The sequence below is a fragment of the Cydia strobilella genome, chromosome 2 (genome assembly GCF_947568885.1).
Source record: "Cydia strobilella chromosome 2, ilCydStro3.1, whole genome shotgun sequence".
Taxonomy (NCBI): domain Eukaryota; kingdom Metazoa; phylum Arthropoda; class Insecta; order Lepidoptera; family Tortricidae; genus Cydia; species Cydia strobilella.
In genome coordinates, this window is record NC_086042.1 from 9200952 (window position 1) to 9227417 (window position 26466).

The 26466-nt window shown below is 36.6% G+C and overlaps 1 protein-coding gene and 1 long non-coding RNA gene across 2 annotated transcripts in view; one reads left to right on the forward strand and one right to left on the reverse strand.

Moving 5' to 3' along the window:
• Positions 1-26466, reverse strand: part of LOC134751423 (uncharacterized) — a 292528-nt gene that overhangs the window by 4612 nt on the left and 261450 nt on the right. The gene's annotated exons all lie outside the window — the stretch shown is intronic.
• On the forward strand, positions 2-22174 carry LOC134750939 (luciferin 4-monooxygenase-like). Its single transcript, XM_063686197.1, has 9 exons — positions 2-176; positions 8425-8632; positions 9779-10094; positions 10237-10396; positions 13434-13579; positions 17324-17456; positions 18854-19075; positions 20198-20368; positions 22033-22174. Exons 1-9 carry the CDS (start codon positions 54-56, stop codon positions 22144-22146), a joined length of 1593 nt encoding a protein of 530 aa, XP_063542267.1. The 5' UTR covers positions 2-53; the 3' UTR covers positions 22147-22174.

Sequence of the window (26466 nt, forward strand, 5' to 3'; positions counted from 1 at the left end):
GCTTTATTGCACTTTTGACAACGTTGTAGTGTTCTTAAATTAAATGGTCTACAATGCTTAACAATAGTTTATACGTATACGGTGACCAAAATATTCAAGTACCGGCGCACTTGAATTTCGGCAAATACATCTTGGAGCGGCTAAAAGAAGCATCAAAAAATGGGGAAGTAGCATTGGTAAGTTTTGTTATTTAAACACGTCTCTTAATTAGTATTCACTTTTAAAAATTCGTTCGGTATTCTGATTGTACGATTTGTTAGTTTTGATTTATTTCTGCATTTCGCGCACACCAATCAGCGTAAGCGATCACTAAGGTTCTATCATAACATAACATAACATAACATTCATAACAAATACAAAACCTTAACAAATTGTAAAACATGAAAACCCCACCAGAGGGCTTACCATCAACATCGAAAACTTAAAATATGTTATCTTCTTCTCTAACGCTGGAATATGTAAGATTCCATAGCATATAATTATGATATGGAACATGATCTTTAAAATTAAATACTTTAACTTATAGGGTGCTTGAATTTATTGAAAGTCAAATCAATTAAAGCTCTATCGTGTACATCTAAATGCAGTTTTGGTGCCATTTTATTAATTATTATAATAGTTATAGTTTAAAAGAGTTTTCGTAAGAATCAGACAAACCTAAAAAAAACCGGCCAAGTGCGAGTCGGACTCGCGCACCGAGGGTTCCGTACTTTTTAGTATTTGTTGTTATAGCAGACAGAAATACATCATCTTTGAAAATTTCAACTGTCTAGCTATCACGGTTCATGAGATACAGCCTGGTGACAGACAGACAGACGTACAGACAGTCAGACGGACAGACAGACAGCGGAATCTTAGTAATAGGGTCCCGTTTTTACCCTTTGGGTACGGAACCCTAAAACCTACAAATTCGGAACTCTAAATATACTTAGACACGTACTCAATCTGTTTATTTTTTTGGTTACACAAGAGTGAATGAGGAAAATATTACCTGCTTAATCCGCGCGTTAAAATCTCGCCAGAAGCGATATTTTTTTTCTATTTTTCCTTCCTTAAAATAATTTAACAAATGTTTACACCAGAGTTAAAGCTATATTTTCATCATCTTTGCTGTAAAGTAAATGCGACCCTAAACGTCTGCGAGAAATTCCATCACATGTTAGATTTTTTATACTACAGAGGATAGGAGATCCGTTTAAGCACACATTCGGTATCGTGTTCTGATTAGCAAAAAGCAAAAGAAAAGTTTTTTTGACGCGAGAATTTTTTTTTTCTATTGGGCAGGGTTTCCATGTCGGCCAACACTCCATACAAAGGCCAAAAATTGATTGCGTCAAAAAAAAACTACTTTTTGGTCCCCGCCTGCGATACTTACCATTAACATTTATAAATTATAATTATTTAGTTAGTATTTAGAATAAGTTTTTATTTATTTAACTATCGATTACATACACATTTCATAGTGCATTTTTTATATTGTTTAAACGGTATTCCATAGCTTGGTTTTACTATTTGATTAAACAATATTTCTTGTGGGGCTTGTTTTCCTCTTTTTAGTGTGCAGTCGGGTTTTTTGTTTTTTTAATAATAATTAATTTTTTAAAGTCAGGATTACATACCTATTTTTTGTTAATACATATCTAATCACTGGATCTCTACATCTTAACAGACTTAAACACTTTTTACCTGTTAAAACAAAAAAAAAAATTAGCACAGACATTAATCCTACCCATAATTGACTACGGTGATGTGTGTTATCCAGACTTAAATGAAGAGCTCTTGAACAAGTTAGATCGTTTACTAAATAACTGCATTCGTTTCATTTTCTGTCTTTGCAAATACGACCATGTCTCCTCTTTCCGCTCTAAACCCGGCTGGTTTCCTATACGTGTTCGTCGAAATATTCGCATGCTTTGCACCCTCTTTTCTGTTATTAATGATCCCCAATCTCCCGAATATCTCAAATCTTTCTTCAACTACTATGGTCTTTCTCGTGTCCGTCAACTTCGCTCTACTGGCAACCTTTCTTTGTCCATACCATCTCACCGAATAGGTTTCATGTCCTATTCTTTCTCTATTCAGGCAGCTCGCCTTTGGAATAGTCTCCCTGTTAAAATTAGACAGTGTCCAAATAGATTTGCATTTAAAAAATCCTTACGTGAGTACTTTGCTGGCAGAACGATGAATTCTTAGTGTTTCTGTTTTGAAAGTTTCATCTAATATCATGTATTTGTATGTATGTATATTGTATGTATTTATATTAACATTATATACACAGATATATGTATGTATATCTATGCCTTTACATTATTTAACTATACTTGTATATATGTAATCACTATGTTGCACCGCCTACAAATTCTCTGATTTGCCCGAAGGTTGACTGGTAGAGAATGCCTCATAGCATTAAGTCCGCCTTTTGTACGATTGTATTTTCTTTTGTGTAATAAAGATTAAATAAATAAATAAAAATCTACATACATATTTAATAAAAGATGATTATTTAAGTCATGATCTTTTATTTGACTATATACTTGACCTCTATAAGCGACATTACTAGCATCCACAACCTCTGTTAGCGAGAGCCTCTGTAAGTGAGAAAAAGTTTTATTTAAACCTGGTTAAGTGGAAAACTGGATAAATGGAAAACCTGGATAAACGGAACTAAACAGCCGGTCCCTTGCGATTCCACTTATCCAGTTTCCACGTATTAAAAAAATATATATTCTACTACGGAAATAATGAGTTTGTTAAAAGGAAACTAAATTTTAACATACAACATTTTGGTACATTAATGAAAAATGCTGCTTTTGTCGGGCAGTTTATTTATTGCACTGATGGTATCACTATAGAGATTCACCCGGGCGATCAAGTTACGGGCCGCTAAACATTATTTTTCACTTTTTCTTTTATATATGACATCCATTACAGTTTTTTATTATTTTTCACTATTAACTTTCGAGATTGACTGCTCCGAATGGCTTTAAATTAAACCGACTTCAAAAAAGGTAAAGGTTATTAATTTGATCGTTTGTTTTGTAAGTATGTATGCTACTAACCTATATGCTATACCGCACAACTCCGTCATTTGTGGACCGATTTAGAAAATTATTATTTTTTGTATGAAATCATATACATAGTTTGAAGTTGGTTCCATTTTTGTCAGAACCCAATTCTGATGATCGAGTCCATGAAGAATTGAGGGAACTCCTCAGATCTTATTATTGGCATACATCTAGCAAATTTTGTGTTTTCCTCAACAAATCAAGTACTTGCAATAAAAATTGCCATTTGATGAAGTGAAACTGCTGATGAAGAATAAAACGAACGGAATCTTCTATGACTCGTATTTCACGTTTGGCCATATTTGTCTTGTTAGTTAAGTTTGCTAAGCAAGTAAGGTACAACGATACATATTTGTCAAAGCCAGTTCTGATGATGAGTTCCATGAGGAATTGAGGGAACTCCTCAAATCTTGATGGGTTCATGGATGATAATGATTCCATCGTTGATATTAAAAATATGCAATAGTGTGTCATCAATATGTAAATAGTTCTGTTTTTGAGTTCATTTCTTACATACATTTATATTTATGTTTTTCTGCGAGCCCTTTGAGAACCCCTGACTTGCCTGCAAGTGTTACTTTGACAGTGACAGTAGTTTGTTTACATTAATTCCGTGTGTTTAAAAATTCCAGTTTAATCATAACACGATACGCGAATATGTCCTTAAACGGATCCCCACTAAATATTTTTTTACATCCTGTATTATATTTAAAACTTTCGCGTTTCGAACACATATTAAATCAAAATTTGTAACGAGTCTATAGCAAATTTATTTTGTTCACCTATTTATTTCCGACATTTCGATGCAGGCGACACTGGTCACCCTGGTCTTTTTCGCATATGACTGATGGTGATGTCCTAGCAAAATCTCAAAACAATAGAGTTACAATTTGTGTAATACGTATATAAACATTTCAAATCCAAACCACCCACCTTACGTAGGTACACCTATATTTTATTATTGTCAATAGTCTGATATGCAACACTTACAACATCTGCGCAAAGATCTGAAGATATATCACGTGGCTTTAACTTCTGCAATAAACCCGTATTCGCGATAGATCTGTTACAAATTGTGATTCAATAAGATAAATCTTCTGATGACAACCAATACCCACTAATTGTAAAATAATAATTTTTAAGAAAAAAAACCGACTTCAATGGGGGATGCCGCTGAAAGTTCACTTATTGTCGATGGTGCATTCTTAGATTCCAGACAATGAAATGAAAAAGACAGCATCTTTTGCCTAATTATGTAGAAAATGAGGTAAAACCACCCACTTTTCTAGTAGCATTTCGTTTTTGTAAGGGTCGCAGTTCTAACCTAACCTAACCTACTTTTCTGATAGCATTTCGTTTCTGTAAGGTTCACAGCTCTAACCTAACCTAACCTACTTTTCTGATAGCAGTTCTGTTCTGTGAGAATCGCAGTACAAAACCCACCCACCCACCTAACCCACTCTTCTAGTAGCATTTCCGGGTCCGGGTCTGGGTCCGGATCTGAGTCCGGGTCCGTGTCCGGCTGTCCGGGTCCAAATTTGGGTCAGAGTTCGGTCCGGGTCCGGGTCCGAGTTGGGGTCCATGTCCAGACCCGGGTCCGGGTACGAGTCCGGGTCCAAGTTTGGGTCTGGGTCCATAAGGAAGAGAACAAATCGCCAAACGTGAACTATGTGTCATTGAAGAGTTCCATTCTGATCATCATCAGCAGTTCCACTTCATCAAATGTCACATTTTAAAATGGAAATGCTGGATTTGTTGATAAAAATACAAAAATCACTATATGTGTGCCTTTCACATTTGAGGAGTTCCCTCGATTCCTCATGGATCCCATCATCAGAACTCGAGCTTGACAAAAATGTTTCTTGAAAACCTAACTTGCTTAACAAACATAACGAAGAGGACAAATCGCCAAACGTGAACTATGCGTCATTGAAGAGTTCCGTTCTGATCATCATCAGCAGTTCCACTTCATCAAATGTCACTTTTTTTAATGTAAGTGCTTGATTTGTTGATGAAAATACTAAAATCACTATATGTATGCCTTTAACATTTGAGGAGTTCCCTCGATTCCTCGATTCGATCAGAACTGCTTTTTGACAAAAACGGGACTAATCTGTATGTATATACTTACAATCAAAAAAAGAATTTTCAAAATCGGTCCAGAAATGACGGAGTTATGGACTAACAAACATTTAAAAAAAAACAACCGAATTGAGAACCTCCTCCTTTGAAATCTTGAAGCCGGTTAAAAATATATAAAATCAACCTTGTTTTGATACAAGTACGGTTCACGATGGCTCTGAACTTGTGGGTAGTAATTAGTGAGTTTTGGCTGTCACTTGACGAAACATTATCTTTACTTTTATATAAATGCACGTCCCTGGACGCGTAGCCAACGTGCCAATCGTTAACGCTTCGTAGCGTATCGTAGTCATATCTCTATATCACTCTTCCATACTAGTGCGACAGTGACAGTTGCGTTTCGCTCGCTACGGAGCGTTAACGATTGCACGTTGGCTACGCACCCTGTAAGTAAACCTGATAAAAGTTGTAACCACCTACATTTCTACAAACCTAATTCGACCCCGAGCAAAATATGTTTTACACATAATACGCATAATACCTATAATTATTAATTAACAAATACAATAAAACTTTCATTGACTTATAGGCAGATAAAAAATTGTTAATGAGTAAAAATACCTCTGGTCACAACAACAATATTATCTTATCTGGGGGCACGGCAGTGCCCCCGCCAAGTCGAGCAAAACAAAGAGGCACGGCCATCCTGGCCATTTTCGACGTCCTGTAATTTTGTGCTGGCTAAAGCTAGAGCCCTGAATTTTCAGTGACATATAGGGCATTGAGTTGGCTTACATATATTCCCAAGAACATTCAATTTGAACTTGTAGTTTACGAATTATTGCACGTCAAAGTTCCTTACTTTTGTCACTGATATATTGCAATATCAGTCACGTTTTAAAGATTTAGGAACTGCATAAGTAAGTTTGTAGTCCCATATGAATATATGCTATTACAAAGTTACTTTTGCAGTTCCAACAAATAGTAGGTAAAGTAAAGGTCTAAGATGTACGATGTGAGTAGGTATAAAGATGTGTATAGTATGAGTATGGTATGGCTATGAGTATGGTAAGGATATGAATATGGTATAGGTTCATACCACACATATGACACTCATGTGCGGGTATGGTGTGGGATGGGGACTTGATGAGTATTGTATGAATACAAGTATAGCTTGGTATGGCCATGAGTATTATACAGGTTTGAGTACGAGTAGCAAGTACCGCATCAATATTAGATATCATTAATTTTTAATACATATAATGACTCATAACCACTCGGGTCACCCCCCGCACCCGGGTGGTATGCGAAATGCAATTTTTCCTCCTAAAAAAAAGGTTAGAACTGCGACCTTCACAAAAACCAACTGCTACTAGAAAACAAAGTTAGTGGGCAGAAAGTTTTTGTTCTTCATTGATTATGCATGTATGTTGTGCAAATGATGGCCAATAATTTTTTTGTTTAAAAAATCACCTGATCAGCAAAGATTTTTTAGCTAACAAATTTTTGCGGATCAGTTAAATTGTAATCCAAAATGAAATAATCCGCTTAGCCACTGATCTTACTGTCGTTCAAATAATTAATTTGCCAACCAAATCCGTTTAGTGCAGCTCAGTATGACATTAATTGCGAACTGGTTTAGAAATGGGTCTCTATTGTTTCCCATATAGTTTTAAGCCATAATGTATTGTTTGTCCACATTTTTGTTAGTCATAATTTGGTTTTTCTCAGAAACGCATAACTTTTCAGGATTGCCATGAAATAGACCTAACCTATCTATAGGATAACCTGAGGAAAATCCACGGATTTAGATTTTAATTAACCGGATGGAGTACACGGGCCAAAAAGTGTGTCCACATGAGAAGTCAAAGTGGGCGGTTGCATCTCTTTCTAATTAGGGTGACCATAAGTCATATGTATGTGGGATATTAGGATAAGTTGGAATGTATAGTTTGGCCAAGATCTTTTTTCATTCATGCATAGGAAGTCAGAGAGAATGGATATAGTTTTTTTCTCCTCTGTAAAACGCTTCTTAAAACCTTACTTAATTTAGTCGTTATATAAGCTGTTACTGATGACAGACAGACTGACAGACGGACAGCGGAGTCTTAGTGATAGGGTCCCGTTTTTACCCTTTGGGTACGGAACCCTAAAAATGGTCACATTTTTTCATTTGTAGTCTGCCTCTTTCGCACTCATGGTATGTTCATATACGTAATGGCTTCTCTTTTGCACACTTCAGCTATTCTTTAAGCGTCATCGTAGTTAATTGCACCATTTTTTTTTTAATTTGCCGCCTTCGTGTACTGACGGAAATGTGTGTTCAACTTATATAGAATATTATGTATAAATGTGTCTGTAATATGGATTGTGGAATGTGTGTGGATTTTGGATTTAAATTTTGGCAATTATATAGCTCTCATTACGTGCACAAATAAATCATTTATCTATCTATCAACCAAATAACTAAACATGCCGAAATAAATATATACTTATTTAGGTAAACTTATTTTTACATTAAGTAAGTACGTAGGAAATAAGAACTCTGTAAGGCCGATTCACATCGTGCCGACATCATAGTCACCCTAATGAGTTTGACAATGTTTTCTTGTATTTTTATCGTAAACTTTAATAGTTGAGGCTTACCTGTAAAAAGATATACCACAATCAACAAAACTTTCACTTCTAGAACCTTTCACACAATATCTTTTACCAATTTTAAACTTTATTTCGCAAATAAATCTTGAGCGCCGCCATTCATGTATTTTGAAAATTTCTTTATCAAGTTGGGGATACCAATTAATATTCAAAGTTACTACAATGTCTACCATATTAAAATTAATGTATTTTTTGTTGTGCACATGCTTGGTTAAATCAGTTAATAATATTGACATTATAACTATTTACAAATTACCTAAAAGATATCAGAACCGCACTCTGAATATAGCACTTAATAAATATAAGAAGGTATTTAATTTTAGTAGTTATTGATATAAATACTACCAAAATGGTATTTTTTTAACATTGGCAACATGTGCGAGTGGGACACCGCGACCCACTTTTGCTATCTCATGTGGACCGTTTTTTCTAGTCTGGTACGAACACTTTTCTGGCTCGGTGATAAGGTTCAATTTAGTATGGCAAAAAAAGTGACAGGCTCGCTCCTGTTTAGGGTATAACTTCATGGGAAAATCCTGAAAAATGTCCAATTTCAACCTTGTGTTTGTCCTTTTGGCTGGTGTGTTCCCGATTTCAACTAGTCTATTTTTTTCTTTAGGTAAACGCTCTTTCGGGGGAGGCTTTATCATACAAGGATTTTACTCAATATGCTGTGGACCTATCCGTCTCTCTGACAGACTTGGGAGTGAAGAGTGGTCACACCGTTGGAATCGGCAGCGAGAAACGAGTAATGTTTATTCCCACCGCCTTGGCTGTTGTTTTTACTGGGGCAGCTTATACGCCATATGATCTGCAAAGCGGAAGAGGTCAGTATTACTCAGTACTTAAGTATTCTTAATGTAAGGGCTTAATTTATTAAGGTCGATGCCAATATTATTGTTTCTAATTATAATGTGCCATCCACCATGCTAAATTATTAAACATTATGAAAAGTTACTTGTTATAAAAATTGGATAAATTGGAAAAAGTTGAGCAATAGGTTCAGGTACACTATTTTGTATTTTGTTTTACAAGGGGACAAAGTTGTTACATTTAACGCTCGAGCTAATATTGATAGCCGTGCAAACAGAAGATACCAAAATTGGACCACGAGCTTAGCTTATCATTTCCGTACATATAAATTTTTAAGTTTTGATTGGCATTTTCTATAACCTATCGCCACTTAACTAGCTCCCCAGGGGTCTTTAGGAGGAGAAAGACTTAAAATATGTAAAAAATGCATAAAGAATTGTACTATTATTTTATTTCCTCAAAACAAGTAGGTAATGGCATCGAGACTAAAGACGGGGTTCTACTGGTGTGCAGCACTGTTACGGCACAAGCATTTTTGTATTGAAATCTTGCAGGCGAAACTGATCTTAGAAGACCCTTATGAGCTTTTTTAATTAATAGGGGGCGTCCCAGGTAGCATTTATACGTCATTATGACGTCCGTTACGTAATTATGACGTATAAATGACTTCATAATGACGTCGCTTACGTTACTTTGCTACCTGGGGTAAAGCCAGGAAATAAGAAGGGAGCAAATGATGTGGCGCGCCGCGCGAAACTTGCGACGGAAGATAATGCCATAACGTTTTTACCTAAATTACGAGTACACTGAAAACAAACATCTGTTTAATTTTTCTTACTTTATAAGTTAATGTAAGATTTGTTTGTAACTAAAGGGGCCTACTGATTATCAGTCCGCCGTACGATATCAGCTTGTCAGTTAGAACAAAAATTGGACAGTTCCGAACAACTAACAGGCCGATATCGTACGGGGGACTGGTAATCAGTGGGCCCCTTAACACGATATGGACCACGGTTAAAATGTGAACAATTCAATATGATAAGTTGATAATTACAAATTTGGGTTAGCCTTCTCTCGATGTAATAGGCCAATTCCCTATCGGATCATAGGAAATTAATTGTTTCGATTGTTTCTTATAAAGGAATAATTGCTTTTTTCAGCTGGTTTAAAGCACAAACTACATCTGACCAGACCTAAATATTTCATTTGTTCTGGATTATTTTGGAAAACATATGGAGATATATTGCAAACAATGGATTTTATAGAACATTATATTTGTTTTGACGAGCGTGACGATATCGAGATATCTTTGAAGACTTTGTTTACAAAACAAACAGATGTAACCACTTTTGAGCCAGCTACAGTACAAGGACAAACAGATACAGCTCTAATCCTGTACTCATCTGGTACGACTGGCATGCCGAAGGGAGTCCAACTAACACATTTAAATTGTATTTTAAACAGTTCACCAAAAGAGTAAGTAAATAATTACTTAAGTAACAAATAAAACAAGTCCTACGAATCAAATGAAGTTACAGTTTTCTTTAGGGATAATTTGAAAAATTCAGATAGGGTGGGTGTGTTGTAAAAAGTAACTTACTTAATTATTTTCTTACAGTTTCGAAGACGATTCCCTAAAAACTGTTTTTTTATTCGGAGAATGGTATCATAATTACGACACCTTCATGACTTTCAAGTTCCTGTCTTTAGGGAGGAGAGTAGTTTTCGTGGACAATGTTACACCTGAAAACCTTTTGAAAAGTATTCAGCGATATCAGGTAGTATATTTATAAGCTTAAAGATACAATTATAACTATTATTTATAGGGTAGTGTAGTATTTACAGGTGCGAAAAGACCTAATTCTACGTAGTCTCTGCTTCAACTCCGCTGCTGAAGACGTTCATGTGCCCGCGTGTGGCACGCAACGGGCAGGTAAGAACACCATTGCTGTAATTACACCTAATAGCCGCTGGTGATCGGGCTTTCAGCTCATCCCGTCTGATATCTAGTTCCATAAGTCGACGGGATTCAGTCACCAGTTTGTTTAATGACAAAAGATCTCCACTTCTCCCAAAGAAATGGGTCAATGTTGAAGTTATTCATGTGGCGCTTAAGCACATATTTATACCCGAGAAGTTGCCCGTCATGCTTTCGCTTGCCCTCCTCCAGATCCGAGTAAAAGATGCGCTTAGCCACCCAACCCTCTGCCATCCTTGAAACGTGGTCGCCCCAACGAAGTTGTCGTCGCATAATATAAATTTCGATCCCACCCACTTTGGCTCTTCGCAAAACTTCGGTGTTTCTCACGCGATCGGACCAGCTCGGAACAGATCTTTAAGATTTAGCGAGGGCATTTTAGGTGAAATCGGTCTAATCCTAGAATTGGCCATTGCCCTAGAATTTCTAGATAGTCAATCAGCTACTCAGTGCATGGCGACTAGGGCGGGGCGGTCCTTATTACGTCGAAGTTATATTTTTTAGAATTTTTAAATACATTTTAGGGTTCGCTGCCGCACTTTGAAAATTTGGACACTCATACAAAATGTATATATATATATATATATATATATATATAACGAAAAAAATAATAATATAGCTGTAGCTTTATCATACCGATCGAAAGGGTTCATCAGAAGGGTTATTTTTTGCTAAATAACATAGTGTCAGAAATAAAAGGAAGACCATGAATTTTAACATTTGATGTGGAATTTCGTTCAGATTAATGAAAAGCTAACATTGCCGTAAGGACATACAACTGACATGATCATAAGTACCTATTACTAATCAATGTACCCACTTGAGAAATATGCATCATTTCCCTATTATAATTTAAGTGCATGATAAAATGATAAAGAGATACGTAATTAGCAGGTACCTGGTTGTATGCAACAAATCGAGCCGTATCCTGAGCCGAAAGACGCGTAAATTATTTTGTTCATCGCAATGCGGCTGGCTGATTATAAAGAAATAATTCAAATATGTTCCATTTTCAAACTTTTATTCTTTCGTTTCTGTGATTTTCATTGTGGAATTTTTGCATTGTATTGTGAATTTTTCACATAACCATGGCGTTTCAAAATAATTTTGACTTAATGGAAGCATACTTTTTGAATCACAAAAACATAACATTAGCCTTACAATGGCACCGCGAAAGATATCCTGATAGAAATACACCATCTCGATTTATTATGAAACGGTTGGTGGATAATCTGCTAAATTTGGGACGTTTCGATCATCGGGTACCACAACCGCGTCACCAAATGATAAACACTGACGATGAACTCGACATTTTGATTTACTTTGAGGCAAATCCTAAAAGTTCAGTGAGGGAAGGTGAAGAAGTAATCGGAATTTCGAAAAGCAAAATACACCGTGTACTGAAAAAATACAAATTCAAAAGTTACATTGAAGGGCGACTAGTGCAAAAATTACTGCCGGGTGATGATGAAAGACGACGTATTTTCTGCAATGAAATCGAGAGGCTCATCCGAGAGGATCAGTATTTTCTAAATAATATTATCTTGTCAGACGAGACAAACTTCAGCAACAATGGTATGTACAACCGACACAATAATCGCATTTGGTCCAGAGAGAATCCCTTACGTATCCGAGACTAATAATCAAGTGCGTTTTTCGTTCAACTGTTGGTGTGGGATTGTAAATAACCGGGTCCTCTTAGTACATTTTTACGAAGGGCATTTGAATACGGAAAGGTACTTAGAAATACTTGAGATTTTAAGAAATGAGATAAATAATAACCTTCCGGTTGCAGAACGACAAAACCTTATTTTTCAGCAAGATGGGGCTCCGGCTCATAACAGTCACAGAACAAGGGACTATCTCAATGAACACTTTCGTCCCTGGATCGGGACAAATGGACAAACAAAATGGCCGCCAAGATCCCCAGATCTAACCCCGTTAGATTTTTTTTTATGGGGTTATGTAAAAAATTTAGTTTACAAGAACACGTATGAAAGTGTCAACGAGCTACAAACAGAACTTAGACGTATTATTCTGAATATCCACCACAGCAAGATCAAAAAAGCGACAGGGAGTGAAATAATCAAAAGAGTGCAACTTTGTATTCAACAGGAGGTTGTCTCCCACATTTTGAGCATTTGATAAATTGATTAATTTTGTATTAAAAATGTTAAAATTCATGGTCTTCCTTTTATTTCTGACACTATGTTATTTAGCAAAAAATAATCCTTCTGATGAACCCTTTCGATCGGTATGATAAAGCTACAGGATGATTTTTTTCTCGTGTAGCGGGTTCGATTCCCGGTTCAAACGTATAATTATTCAAAAATCTATGAACGCAGTTAAAATTGTTTTTAAAATTAAAATAATGTCTTCTTTCAGTAAAATGTTCTATCTACAATATTTAAGGTACTTTCCCTCCATGTGTGTATATATATATATATATTTTATTTTCGTTGTGGGACTATGAATCAAGGTGTATTAAATTAATGTGCAACAACATAAAATGACGCCGCTGATTTTTTATTATTATTATTTTGTTATTTTAGGGGTTCTAAGTACCTATTGATTTAGAGGTACGTCCATAGTTTCCGTTCCTATAAATAGAAATAAAAAATATTAAAATAATTTGCAATGTTATTTTATGTTAAATTGGACATTAATACACCCTGACTCATCGTCCCGCAACGAAACATCGAAAAAAAATATAAAAATGAATACCTACATTTTGAATGGAGGGTCCAAACTTTCAAAGTGCGGTAGCGACCCCTAAATTGTAGGTATTTAAAAATTCAGATACCTAATTGATAATTAATATTATTGTATAATTTTAGGTAAACATTACCATGTTAGTACCGTCACTCGTTGGTTACCTGTCTAAAGCAGAACAAGTAGATCAATATGATCTAAGTTCATTAAACATTATCTACTGTCGCTCATCTCCGCTGCATGGAAAAACAATTCAAGCTATCAAAAGAAGGTACTTAATTCTGAGTAATTTACTGAACCTTTGTTTTCCTTTTGTCTGGTTATCTGAATATTACCAACATTTAATTCAGAAACAATTTAAAAGCTACATCCCTAACCGGCGGCGCGAGCGAAAGAAGCGATAGACTATTTTCTCACGCAATAAATGTACTAGGTATACGTGTCGGTGTTGATTCAACAGAATATAAGAATTGTACTATATTAATAGTTGACCGCTAATGATTTACGGTGCGGGAGAGTCCTTTTTCTGAAAGGAAACGTTCGCACGCGTAGAAAAAAATTCGCTCAACACTACTTGCTTTTCGCTAATCACCGCGGCGCCGCCGCCGGTCGGACATGCTCTTGATTAATTAAATCGGCGTAGCATTTATAAAAGAGTTAAGCATAATACAGTAACTTTATACATTTAGCGTTTGCGTCAAATCCGTTAGTTCTGATTTATTGCATACTTGTTTATGATGTTGACCTAATGAATTATCCAATTTTGTGACCTCGAGCGCCGAACGCAACTTTGTCAAAAATCTGGACGTTTTTAAAGTAGACAAAATTTTCTACAACACAAGACTAGAATTGTCTCTGTAGATCTAATAGTTTCCGAGATAAAGCCTTTCATTCAAAATGTATAGTACGACTTCGCATATAACAACCAACCGTTTATACAGCGATGTTACGAGATTATGTGTATGGGTCAGTAGCTTTCTAGCAGACAGAAGCATAAAGGTCGTAGTTGACGGCGAATGCTCAGACTCCATGTCTGTGAATGCTGGTGTCCCCCAAGGCTGTGTGCTATCACCCACGCTATTCCTTCTGCATATCAATGACATGCTGCAAATCAGCGGAATTCATTGTTATGCTGATGATAGTACGGGTGATGCCTCTTACACCGGCCGCACCAATATCTCTCGGGAAAACGTCATCGAGAGCCGGAACAAACTTGTGTCTGAAATTGAGACTTCCCTAAAAGAAATCTCTGAATGGGGTCGACTAAACTTAGTCCGTTTTAACCCTGCCAAGACACAGGTTTGCGCGTTTACCGCAAAAAAGTTAGAATTTGTCGTATCACCTCGTTTTGAAAGCACTCCCCTGACTGCCGCAGCCAGTATCGGAATCCTCGGCGTCGACATTTCGAGTGAAGTCCAGTTCCGCGGCCATTTAGAGGGTAAGGCCAAATTAGCCTCAAAAAAGCTCGGTGTGCTCAACAGATCGAGACAGTATTTCACGCCGGCCCACCGCCTACAGCTGTATAAAGCGCAGGTTCGCCCACACATGGAATACTGTTCTCATCTATGGGCAGGGGCACCCCAATACCAGCTTCTCCCTCTGGACCGCATCCAGCGAAGAGCGACTCGAATTGTCGACTGCCAGCGTACTTCGGAACGGCTTGACTCCTTGGCGCTGCGTAGAAATGTGGCCTCGCTCTGCATTTTCTATCGCGTGTATAACGGGGAGTGCTCCGAGGAATTGTTCGGATTAATCCCTGCAGCTTCTTTTCGCCATCGCCCTACGCGAAAACATTACCATCCTCACCACTTAGATGGTTGGCAGTCCTCAACTGTGCGTTTCTCTAGAAACTTCCTGCCTCGCACAGCTAAACTGTGGAATGAACTGTCGCCTGCGGTATTTCCGGACCGATATGACCTTCAAACCTTCAAGAAAAGAGCGTATTCCCATCTTAAAGGCCGGCAACGCACTTACAACCCCTCTGGTGTTGCGGGTGTCCATGGGCGGCGGTAATCGCTTTCCATCAGGTGATCCGTCTGCTCGTTTGCCTCCTATTTCATAAAAAAAAAAAAAAAAAAGACGTAAGTAAAGGCACATGTTTGGTTTTAGTACGAGCTACTATGAAAGTACAACCGTTTATTACGACTCCGCATATAACAACGAAATTTCACACAAAATCCGTTCGTCAAGTCCGGTTACAAGAAGTATACGCAGCAAGATGAAAAGTTAGACTTCGTAGCATTATTTTTAATATGTATGTTCGGGTCAAATATTGCAAGTTATATAAATCCCACTTCCATTATTCAGTTCAGCCAAAGATAGATATAACTCCGGAACAGTAACAGTCTAAGGAAAAAACGTGCCTCGAAAATCACGAAAATTTGATTCTCTATCAGATGGCACCACTAGTTTTGGCCTACTCTCGTATAGAGGGCGTTGACGGTTTCGTTTGTTATTTATAATTTTAACGCATATCAGTGAAAGAACATGGGTCAAAATCATATAAAAATAATTAATGCAAATAAAAAAATCATTTATCCATATTTAAATACATTTTAACGTATTTTTATAAATCTTCATTTTTAGTTTTAAAGTATGTCGATAGATGGCAGTGAATTTACAGTGGTTTCAAAATTTACTATGACAGGATATAATAAGATAGAGCGGCAGCTCTATCTTATTAAATCCTCTTTGGTTCAGCTTAAACCTCGTAAGAAAAACGTAAACCTAATAGGTAGCCGATCTATGATGGACACAGGAGGTAGTCATAGAAACTGTGATGAAACAACGCAACCTATTTAATTGAGTTTGGGTTTGTTAGAATTGTCTCGATGTATCTCTCTATATGTGATCGATGTCTCGAGTATTAGTTGCCTGTTGAAACAGAAGTAGGTAGGTACATACAGTCAGCAATAAAGGCTGGTATCAAAAATGAAGTTCTCGACAAAAAACTTATTTAATTTTTTGATTGTCGATACCTACGATTGTCATTTTGTTGTCATCTTGATTACAATCCCAAGAATGGCGACTTTTTATTTTACGGCAGAAATTTTCGGCCTTGCGGGTGATGAGTGAGTACCTGAGTACCTACGCGTAAAAAAGTGGCTTTTTCCAAACAAGCAAGTCTCCATTTCTGATAAAGTGTTTTAAACACAACGTAAATAAATATTTTCATTGAAATGTTTTTTTTTCTTTGATGGTCGCATAAATACTAATAAATACAAAATAGGCTAGATGACAAATTTTTATTAATGGTATCGATCGATCAGGATCAAACGTCTATATGGGACCCATTGCATTAAAGCAATACAAAAGTCAGAAATGATAGTCAAACCCCGACAGTCGTACTTCACTCGCGAAACGCTTCTAACAAAACGATAAGTGAACGTGACGTCAAGTTCACTGAGAGCCCATTTTCAATGTATGGACAAAATAAGAAAATTGCGTTTTAGTCGGTAAAATATTGCGTTTATGTATATAGTTGCCGTACAATATTTTTTTGGATAAAATGTAAGGAATCGAATGGTACCCTTACTTTTTTCCTTTTTGGAAATTGAAAAATTACTTAAATTTTGTAACTTACGTCCTGTATTTTTGTACCATTTCCACATATTATTTTAATATCTACATTATTGTGATTAATTGCTCATTTGCTATCTATTTTACTAGATTTTGTTATTAAATTCAACATGTGTCATCATCCCTATTATGTAATTATTTAAAAAAATTGAAATTATCAGTTCGTTTAGTACGACGTCCGGTTAGTACGACGTAATATCAGCGGTCCCTTTGGCGTCGTTATAAATAATATGAAAATTATATATAACTTGCCCTAGTTGCTAGAAGCAGGAAGAAATATTTCAATCAGAAAGAGAAATTCGGGGTTTTTTCGATTTTTGACAGTCGCGTTCGGCGCTCGAGGTCTCAAACTTGGATTATTCATTGGGCCAACAGGTCCACAAAAAAGGTTGTCTGCCAGGTTTTGATATTTTTCAAGATAAGTTTAAATTTTAAGGTTTCCAACGCTAAGGAATTTATTACAAGGATACGGTATGACCGAATCTGGTGAACTGACGTCAGAGAGTTGGGGTACTAAGGGCCCCAAAGATGGAAGTGTTGGCATGGCATCTCCTGGAATAACTTTGAAAGTAAGTAAATCTTGTTTTATTTTCATTCATGATTTATGCACATATAGCTTGTCCGGCGGTTTAATAGTAAAGTGCCTTAAAGACATAAAGATAAGCTAATTAGTTATCTATTGTAAAAAGAGCGTACCTAAGTGGTTTCTTATACATATATAAAAATATAAAACTCCCGTGAGACTCAAACATATTGAATTATTTTATAGCTATTCGACTTAATAATACGTGAGTGACCCGGTTTAAAAATAAAATAATTTAATATATATAAAAATGTTAAATGACATCACTTAAAATTGCAAATGCAATAATAAATATTGGAGGGTAGGATTGCAGCAATCGGGAATCTCCAACTAGTATTCCGCTGGATTATTTTAAGGATTCTAGTTTTAAATTTTAATTTTATAATGCAATCTAGATATGCCATAAGCCATACGATAAATAAATAATAATCCCGCTGGAACCGGTTTATACTACCCGCAAACCAAACTGAGGACCGAGGTCATATCACTATCTCTCTCACTCTTGCCGTGACCACCTAAGCGTGAAGGAGAGCGCGATCGACGGTCGTCAGTCTGGTTTGCGGACAGTATAGTGAGTGATTATATTGTATTATTTTACTCGCTATTCTTATAATACTTTTGACAACCCTATGCAACTGTGAAGATCACTTTTGTTCAAGAAACATAAAGATCATTTTAAGCTTTAATAGAAGCTATGTTTAAGTCTAAATTAATTTCTTCGTATTTACGACTTCACCTTTCGGATTAAAAATGCTAGTTGAATATTTTATTGCCATTTGCTATAAAAGCGGCGTAAAAACATAACTGCGTAGGTATATAGGTAACTTCGTGTTGCATGCGTTAGTACAGTATACGGGTGTGAGTTTTTGATACGAGCTAAAAGCGAGTTTCATAAAAATATCACACGAGGATTTTAATTTCTAATTATATACTCTCACATACAGTTGTTTATCTACACATATATTATAAGCTCTCTATGAACGATGTATTCAGGAACCGCATGTTACAAACCGAATTTGATCACACCGTTTGCAAATTATATTTTATTTCAAATACAACGTCGTCTTGACTGATACTATAAATGTATGTTTGTACCTCATATAATCTTGTATGCTACATAAGACCGACGAGATTTACGAGTGCGTTGCAAACATAATTCCTAATCTGACTTCTGACAATCTTGTGGTCCCTACCAATTGAAAATCAAAGTCGTGGTGACCCACCGTAGGAACAATTGCAATTAATTCTCGTTTCCTCGACACGTTTTCTTTCTTCCTTCTTGGTGTTATATTACACTATACATAAATAATTTATTCAAACGTCAAGGAATAAACTAATGGCTTAAGAAGGTACCCACTGTTTGTTTGTTTCTTATTATTACAGGTTGTAGATCCGGAAACGCGCGCAATATTAGGCCCAAACCAGCGAGGTGAAATATGTTTGCGCGGCCCTGTATTTATGAAAGGTTACATTGGGATTGAACCATCCACGTACCTAGATGATCAAGGATTCTTCTTAACTGGAGACTTGGGTTACTACGACGAAGATAAATATTTTTACATTGTCGATAGGCTGAAGGAAATAATGTCATATGATGGAAATAAGGTATACCACTTTAATTTAATTAGATATTTAATTTTCATAAATAAGTTCTTAGTAGTTCGCCCCGAACTGTCAACTTGTAATTCGCCATAAACGCGAAATTCAAAAACCTAGTCTTTTTACCGCAGAACATAGCAGAACTATACAGCGGATTTATAAATATTTATTTAATTTTTGAAGCGATTGAATAAAAATGTAGAAATACAGAATGGCGGCCTTTTTACAATTGCTAATGACCCCCGTTTTGTATTAAAAGTCCTTCGACACACATTTAGATCCCGATTTGCAACTCTGACCACTTGGACCAGTGATATACCTTCTAACGTTTGAAATACCAGTCTCCCGCGTACCCTTCACCACTGACCAACAATGTCCATTTACTCGTACCTGTATACAGCTACGATATGGCTACGCATGTCTTACTATCTTGCAAACGAGTTGACCAGACAAGACAGTTTTGCTAGTTGGCAAGACTTCATCAAATCGCTTTTGGGCATTCTAGCTCCATTTAATCAAGTGATCGATCCTGAAAAATTATACCTCAGTCTCATCTACGCTTTTACTTATGCCCTAGCCAGTTGAGTTCGAAGTTCAATGAAAGAACTTCGCTTCGCTCGCTCGTTCGATAAAAGTATCATAAATTTCAAGGGATATATTGGAGTACAAAATAAAATACAAGTGCTCGATATACACGCATCAGCTCCAAGAGCTGCTAGTGTATCAAATAAATAATAATAATAATAATAATATATATTATGTTATAATACAACGTCAGTAGCCAAAACGTACGGACCGCATCTGCTACTTAGTGGTTACCGTAGCCTATGTACGCGTAAATCTAGTTATACACTCCTTTTTTAAGTTCCCCATACAGTAGGTATGTAGTTTTATATAGGTACGTATCCGTTCCGATCAAGCCAAACCGGTCCCGGTTCCGGAGCTCAAATACAGACGATTTAACGGAGCCACGCCGTTCTTTCACCTAAATAGTGTTTTTTTTTTTGTATTAAGTTACAATTTCTAATGTGTATTTATGTTGTATTATACTAACTATAATGTATTTAGCTATGGGTCACTATTAGTTACCTGAAAATAAAAAAGTATTCAACGATTGCCAACTTTCAGGTGGCTCCTTTGGAGTTGGAGACAATCCTGCTGCTACATCCTGGCGTCCGCGAGGCGGGCGTTGTGGGCAAGCCGGCGGGCGATATCGGCGAGGAGCCCACGGCGTTCGTTGTGAGGCAACCGGGAGCGTGCGTCTCCGAGCAGGAACTCGTCGACTACGTGTCTGCAGAGGTTTGCTGTTACTTACCTGTTTATAAATATAAGTGAGACAGATGAAGACATCGTAGAGGAACCCATAGCTTTCATCATGTGGCAGCTGGAAGCGAATATCTCCAAGTTCCTACACGGACTAACGCAAGGGAGGAGTCATGATGATAATACCTACTTATTCGAGGCATATTTTGTTCCCGATTCATGTCGTTTTCTATATATGCAAGCATAATTATACACCAATGTAGCTATGGCATTATATATACATATTACGCGTTTTACCAAGCCTTTACGAAAAATTGAGCAACGTAATTACCTAGTCGGCTCATAAGTTCTGTCATATACATAGTATCAAATAAAATCAAAAGTTTAAGTTTATTCCGTATAATTTGTACAGCGTTTGAAAGCTTATAAACTAGAGAATCTAAATGTATAACATTTATTCAAAATGACCGCCATAATTATCTACACAGGCTTGAAGTCTTCGTGGCCAGTCGTCAATGGATTCACGCACCACTTTCATGTCGATATTGGCCACTGCCGTAGCAAGAGATTTTTCAGCGAGTCTAGATTTGCATGAGGTTTTGAGCACACCTTTTCCTCTAAATACTGCCATATTTTATAGTCTAAAGGATTAAGATCTGGGCTAGAGGAGGGCCAATCTTCATGCCGTATAAAGTCGATTTTATTGGAGGCGAGCCAGGCTTGTGTAGACTTTGCCTTATGGGCTGGAACAGAGTCCTGCTGGAAAACCCAATGCTGGTTTAGAAACATCGTATGGGATAGTGGTTTCACAATATTAGTCAACACCGTGTCTTGGTACACTTTGGCACTAGTTTTTACTCCTTTCTCACAAAAATGCATACTAGTGACGCCCGCATAAGAAACTCCCAGCCAAACCATCACAGATGAAGGGTGATGACCTCTTTGAATACGGGGAATGCTATTAGACGCTTTTTTACTATTGCGAGCGTACACTCTATCATTTTGTTTATTACAGTTTTCTTCTATGTCAAAAATTTTCTCGTCCGAAAACAGTACCTATATACAACGGTGCTTATTTTTAGCGTACTTCTTCAATAAAGCTTTAGATCTTTTAAGCCTTAAAGCTTTAAGCCGACCATTGAGAAGATGGCCAGTTTTTCGTTTATAAGCACGAAGTCTCAGGTCTTGATTAAGCACTCTTTTCACCGTGTTTTTGCTCAAACCCATCTGGAGGGCCATAACTTTTTGTTTCCTAGCGGGATTTCTGGCAATGCGTGCCCTAATTGCTTGTACAACCGCTGGAGTCCTAGCTGTACGCGGACGACCGCTTCTTTACTTGTCATTTAAACTAGAGACCTCACTGTATCTTTCTATGGTACGATACACAAATCTTAGAGAATTTTAAATTTTCAAGTAGCTTAAAAATTTTAGTCGGCGAGTGACCACAACGATATAGTGCAATTATTGCGGTATGGCTATCTTTAAGCGTCCACTCCATGTTGAAGAAAACAGAAAATTGCAAAATTATACTACTCAAATATTTAATAAAGATTCGTAATTCAAATGCAGAACGGTTTTTGTTTTAGGAGTTCCAAATTTAAATTTTAAAGGCCAGTGACAGAACTTATGAGCCGACTAGGTAATGTCAAACACTATTGAAGTGGTTTTAGTATCAATAATAATGTTATTAATATTTTTAGGTACCGCCGTTCATGCAGCTAAGGGGCGGCGTGGTGTTTGTTCCGGAACTACCCAAAAACCCGAGAGGAAAAATTCTTCGTCGCCGTTTACGAGAAATGTTGAATAATAATTAGCAAAATGTTGATACATATAAATAAAAATGTTATACGATCATTAGGTACTTTTTTATTGCGGATAATAGTATTTTTACACAGCAGTATTTGTTGTTGTGTGAAATTAAAAGTTTAGTGGAGGTTTGAATTATTTCGTGTATCTGATACTCGAAGATCTGCTATAAATGTAAATGACAAAAAATTGCACCTAATTCAAAAACTTAGAAAAACCGCTGATATCCAACAAAAAATTAAAAACCGTCCAAACTTTTGTAGAGCTTTCTTACATTTAAATTTATGTGTACGTCTCACGAAAATAACACTCACGCGATCAAGTCGCTTCGATGTACAGCGAGCGATGTGCATACCCATTCTATCAATGAATTCCATTTATAAGTGGATAGGTATGCACTTTTGCAGCTCGCTGTAAAACGAAGCGACTTGATCGCGGGAGTCGCGGCAAGATTTGCGTTCAGCTGTTGAACTGAACTAACGACAAATAGGTATCTAATCTACACGTTCGAATCTCACGTCGGCCAGAATTGATCACAGTTCATTTTTTCATTGTGATAGACATCTGTAAATACAATAAAATTTATAAGTACACGTATTATCATTATTTTGCTCCTAGAACCAATAGCTATATTTTCAGTCCTCTGCCCTCACCCCACTTTATGTACCAAGTTATGTTGCACAACAGGTACCTACCCTACCCACCTTGAATATTGAGATTATTCCAAATGAAATTGTGACATGAAAAGTTCTAATTAAGGACCAAAGTTAATTACCCAATTTAAAACATGTGAAGAGCTAGTTTTGTCGTCCACAATACAATTTAATGTGAAACACAAGGACAATTCTATAGTTAGTTAAAAAATCAAAATTTAGGTCAGTCGTTTAAATGTCATTTTTTTAATGAATCTCTTTTAACATTTAAATTGACTCGTTTTACCTCAGAGCAATTTAGATCGTAGCTCCAAAATGGTCCCTGCGGCATGTAATAGGGCCCTTAAAAGAAAATCGAGTTAAACATCGTGATTGACTTAATTTTAGAGTACGTTTATTCCTTGAGATAAAAGAAACAGCTTGGAGCAAATCCATTTATTCAAGTCAATTAGCCAGATTATTTAGATTTTTTTTTTCTTATTAAGAATATTTTATGAAAACGAATGTATTGTATATATTACCAGTACTTTACTACTCGGTCTGTATTATTCAACCACTGTTACTCCTGTCCGATGTCCCATGTATTTCCAAATATTATTTACTCCCGCCTTCTCGGTCATATACCTATTGTAAAAACTATACTGTTGAAACTTGGTAAGAAGATGTATTCTGTGAACCGCATTAAGATTTTCACACAAAAAAAACAATACATTTTGGGGGTTCCCCATACTTGGAACTGAAACTCAAATATTTTTTTTTTATCAAACCCATACGTCTGGGGTACTATGGATAGGTCTTCAAAAATGATATTGAGGTTTCTAATATCATTTTTTTCTAAACTGAATAGTTTGCGCGAGAGACACTTCCAAAGTGGTAAAATGTGAGTTTCCCCCCCTGTAACTTCTAATATAAGAGAATCATAAAACTGAAAAAAAAATATGTTTACCATGCAAACTTCAACCGAAAATTGATTTGAACGAGATCTGGTAAGTAGTTTTTTTTTAATACGTCATAAATCGTAAACTGCAATTTACCTTTCACTCACGTTTCACATAAAAAATACATTGTCAAAATTAATATGTAATGTACGGAACAACTGAAAGCGAAAACAAATGTCGTGTCTTACAGGGACCTAAAAAGCCTGGCCGAGGATCGAGAAAACTGGCGCATACTCCACCGACAAGAGCCACGCTCTTAAATTATGATGATGACGGAACCCTTGGAGCGCGACTCCGACTCGCACTTGGCCGGTTTTTAATTTATTTAGTTATAAGCGTCTGGAAGTATTCTTGTATGTAAAACGTCAGTTGTAACAAAGATTAGCTTCCAGTTGAAATTGATCATTCCAGATTCCAGACGTTTTATTAAAATGTATGAGTAGGTAAGTACCTAAGTATTTTATTCTTGCTTCCCCTAGTACATGGCAAAATTATGGTATCAATATTAATGAGGAGTGCAAGGGCACGTAAGCCGATGGATTCCACAGTGTGCTGCAGTCTGCTCGGTCCGAGCCAATGAAGCGTGAAGCGCAGAGTCTATGAATTTAGTGCAGCCGTAAAACTCCCTTCATAATACTGCCACTTAATTTACAACGGCTCAAACTGCTGGGAAATTATAAATATTTAAATACCTATTGGACGCTTTCTACTGTGCTGCATGCTTGGCTGATGTTATGAGTAAACAATTTTAGGTAATAAAAGTATGTACAGTTTTCAGTGTTCCAAATTTTAAATTTATGTCGCAATACCTGTTACAATAAACAATGAAAAAAAACGTTGTGCATAATCAATTAATCGTGCTCTGTAAGATACAAGTAAAAATCAAATTACCAAGCGATGTTTTATAAATCGGTAATTACCAACTACGCTATAAATTTTCAATGTTAGTACACTTAATTGTCAACAAAGACAATCGATTATCCTCCATCCGGTATCACAAGAACGGCTCTGAGTGCAGCGAAAGTTTAGCCGCGTACTTCAGCACTAAGTAAAACTCCGAAGACTTAGAAACACTCTTAGTTAGGAAACGCCATCCATCAAATTGCGGTGTTACTTTAAACCGTTTAGAAGTTGTGTTATAAAATCTTTCAAAAAACTAAATTAGATTGATTAAATAAAAACCGACCAAGTGCGAGTCGGACTCGCGTTCCAAGGTTCCGTACATAACACAATTTAAACAATGTATTTTTCATGTGAAACGTGAGTGAAATGTCTTTAAAAACCCGTAGGGGTCGGATCAAAAACTAAGTAATTAAGTCCGACTCACGCTTGACTGCACATTTCTAATAGCTTTTCCTGTGATCTATAGGTAAAGATCTATTTTGTGTATTTTTTTTCAAAATTTTAGACCCAGTAGTTTCGGAGATAAAGGGGGGGGGGGGAATGGTAATTATTTGCCTATTCGCTTGAATAACTTCTAAACAGTTTAACCTAAAATTAAAAAAAATATATATTTGAGATTCTCACAATGAGCTTGATTTTGATATGTAACGCGATATAGTTTGAAAAACTTTATTTTTTAATTTTCTCATTTACTCCCCAAAAGTGGCCCCAGTGTTCAAAATTCATTTGTTTACGTTACATGTCCGTCTTTGGGTCACAAATTTACATATGTATACCATATTTCAACTTAATTGGTCCAGTAGTTTCGGAGAAACTAGGCTGTGACAGACGCACAGACAGACAGACATACAGACTGACGCATGAGTGATGTACGGAACCCTCAAAATGGCTTAATTAAATATATGCTCCCACAAGAAAGTAGATATTTACAATTTGATAAATTATATAAATTAGATTTTGGAAAATAATCAGCGTGCCATTCCGCTTGAAGACCAATTTTTTAGAGAGTAATAGTCGATATTAACTTTTACGTCGGTACGAAACTCAATAAATTCGATATACAACGTCTCTGACACTTTTCAAGCATGATAGATAGCTCCTGCAAAATGATTATGATGTATGGCTGGAGAAATCTATATTTATATGCTGGCAGCAATCATGTTTTCAGGATCAATTTCGTTTACAAAGAACTGTCAAGTGTAGTACATTGCATTATTGCGTAACTAATACACCCGCGGCAGGATCTGTTGGGTTTGCCTGACATTTTGACTCGTTGTCCATTGTGTATTCGCGGACAAGGGTCGGTGATTTATTGAAGGACATAGACGACAAACAGCCGCCCGCGGTACGTCTGTCGAACACTTACCGGATTACACTGATTTACAGTTTTACGCTAAACGATCTATAACTCAGCTGAGCTTACTGAAGCTTCACCAACTCAAACATAAGTCTACCTAATAGGTTAAAAGGTTTTTTTTATCTCGTTATGGAGGCTTCTATTCATAATTCAAACAAGAGAGAAACTAAGCTCCTATTCGAAATTCCGTAGCAATCATTTGATTTCATTCGTATGTAGGCATACTAAAGCTTTATTATTAAATATGTGGCGCTATGCCGTCTTTATGACGACCTGGTGAAGGTCGCGGGAATTCGGTGGTTGCGAGCGGCACAGGATCGGTCGGAGTGGCGAGCCTTGGGGGAGGCCTATGTCCAGCAGTGGACGTCTATCGGCTGACATGATGATGATGATGATGATGATGCCGTCTTTAATGTAACATACGAGCACAAATGTTGTATCTCACTGAATTAATTTACTTTATATATATTAATACAG

What these genes read in the sequence shown, in the direction of transcription:
- LOC134750939 (XM_063686197.1), top strand. Translation starts at nt 54, where the DNA reads ATGCTTAACAATAGTTTATACGTATACGGTGACCAAAATATTCAAGTA. An exon ending in AAAGTATTCAGCGATATCAG is followed by an intron (nt 10,397 to 13,433) that starts GTAGTATATTTA and finishes GTATAATTTTAG; the next exon opens with GTAAACATTACCATGTTAGT. An exon ending in TGTCATATGATGGAAATAAG is followed by an intron (nt 19,076 to 20,197) that starts GTATACCACTTT and finishes GCCAACTTTCAG; the next exon opens with GTGGCTCCTTTGGAGTTGGA.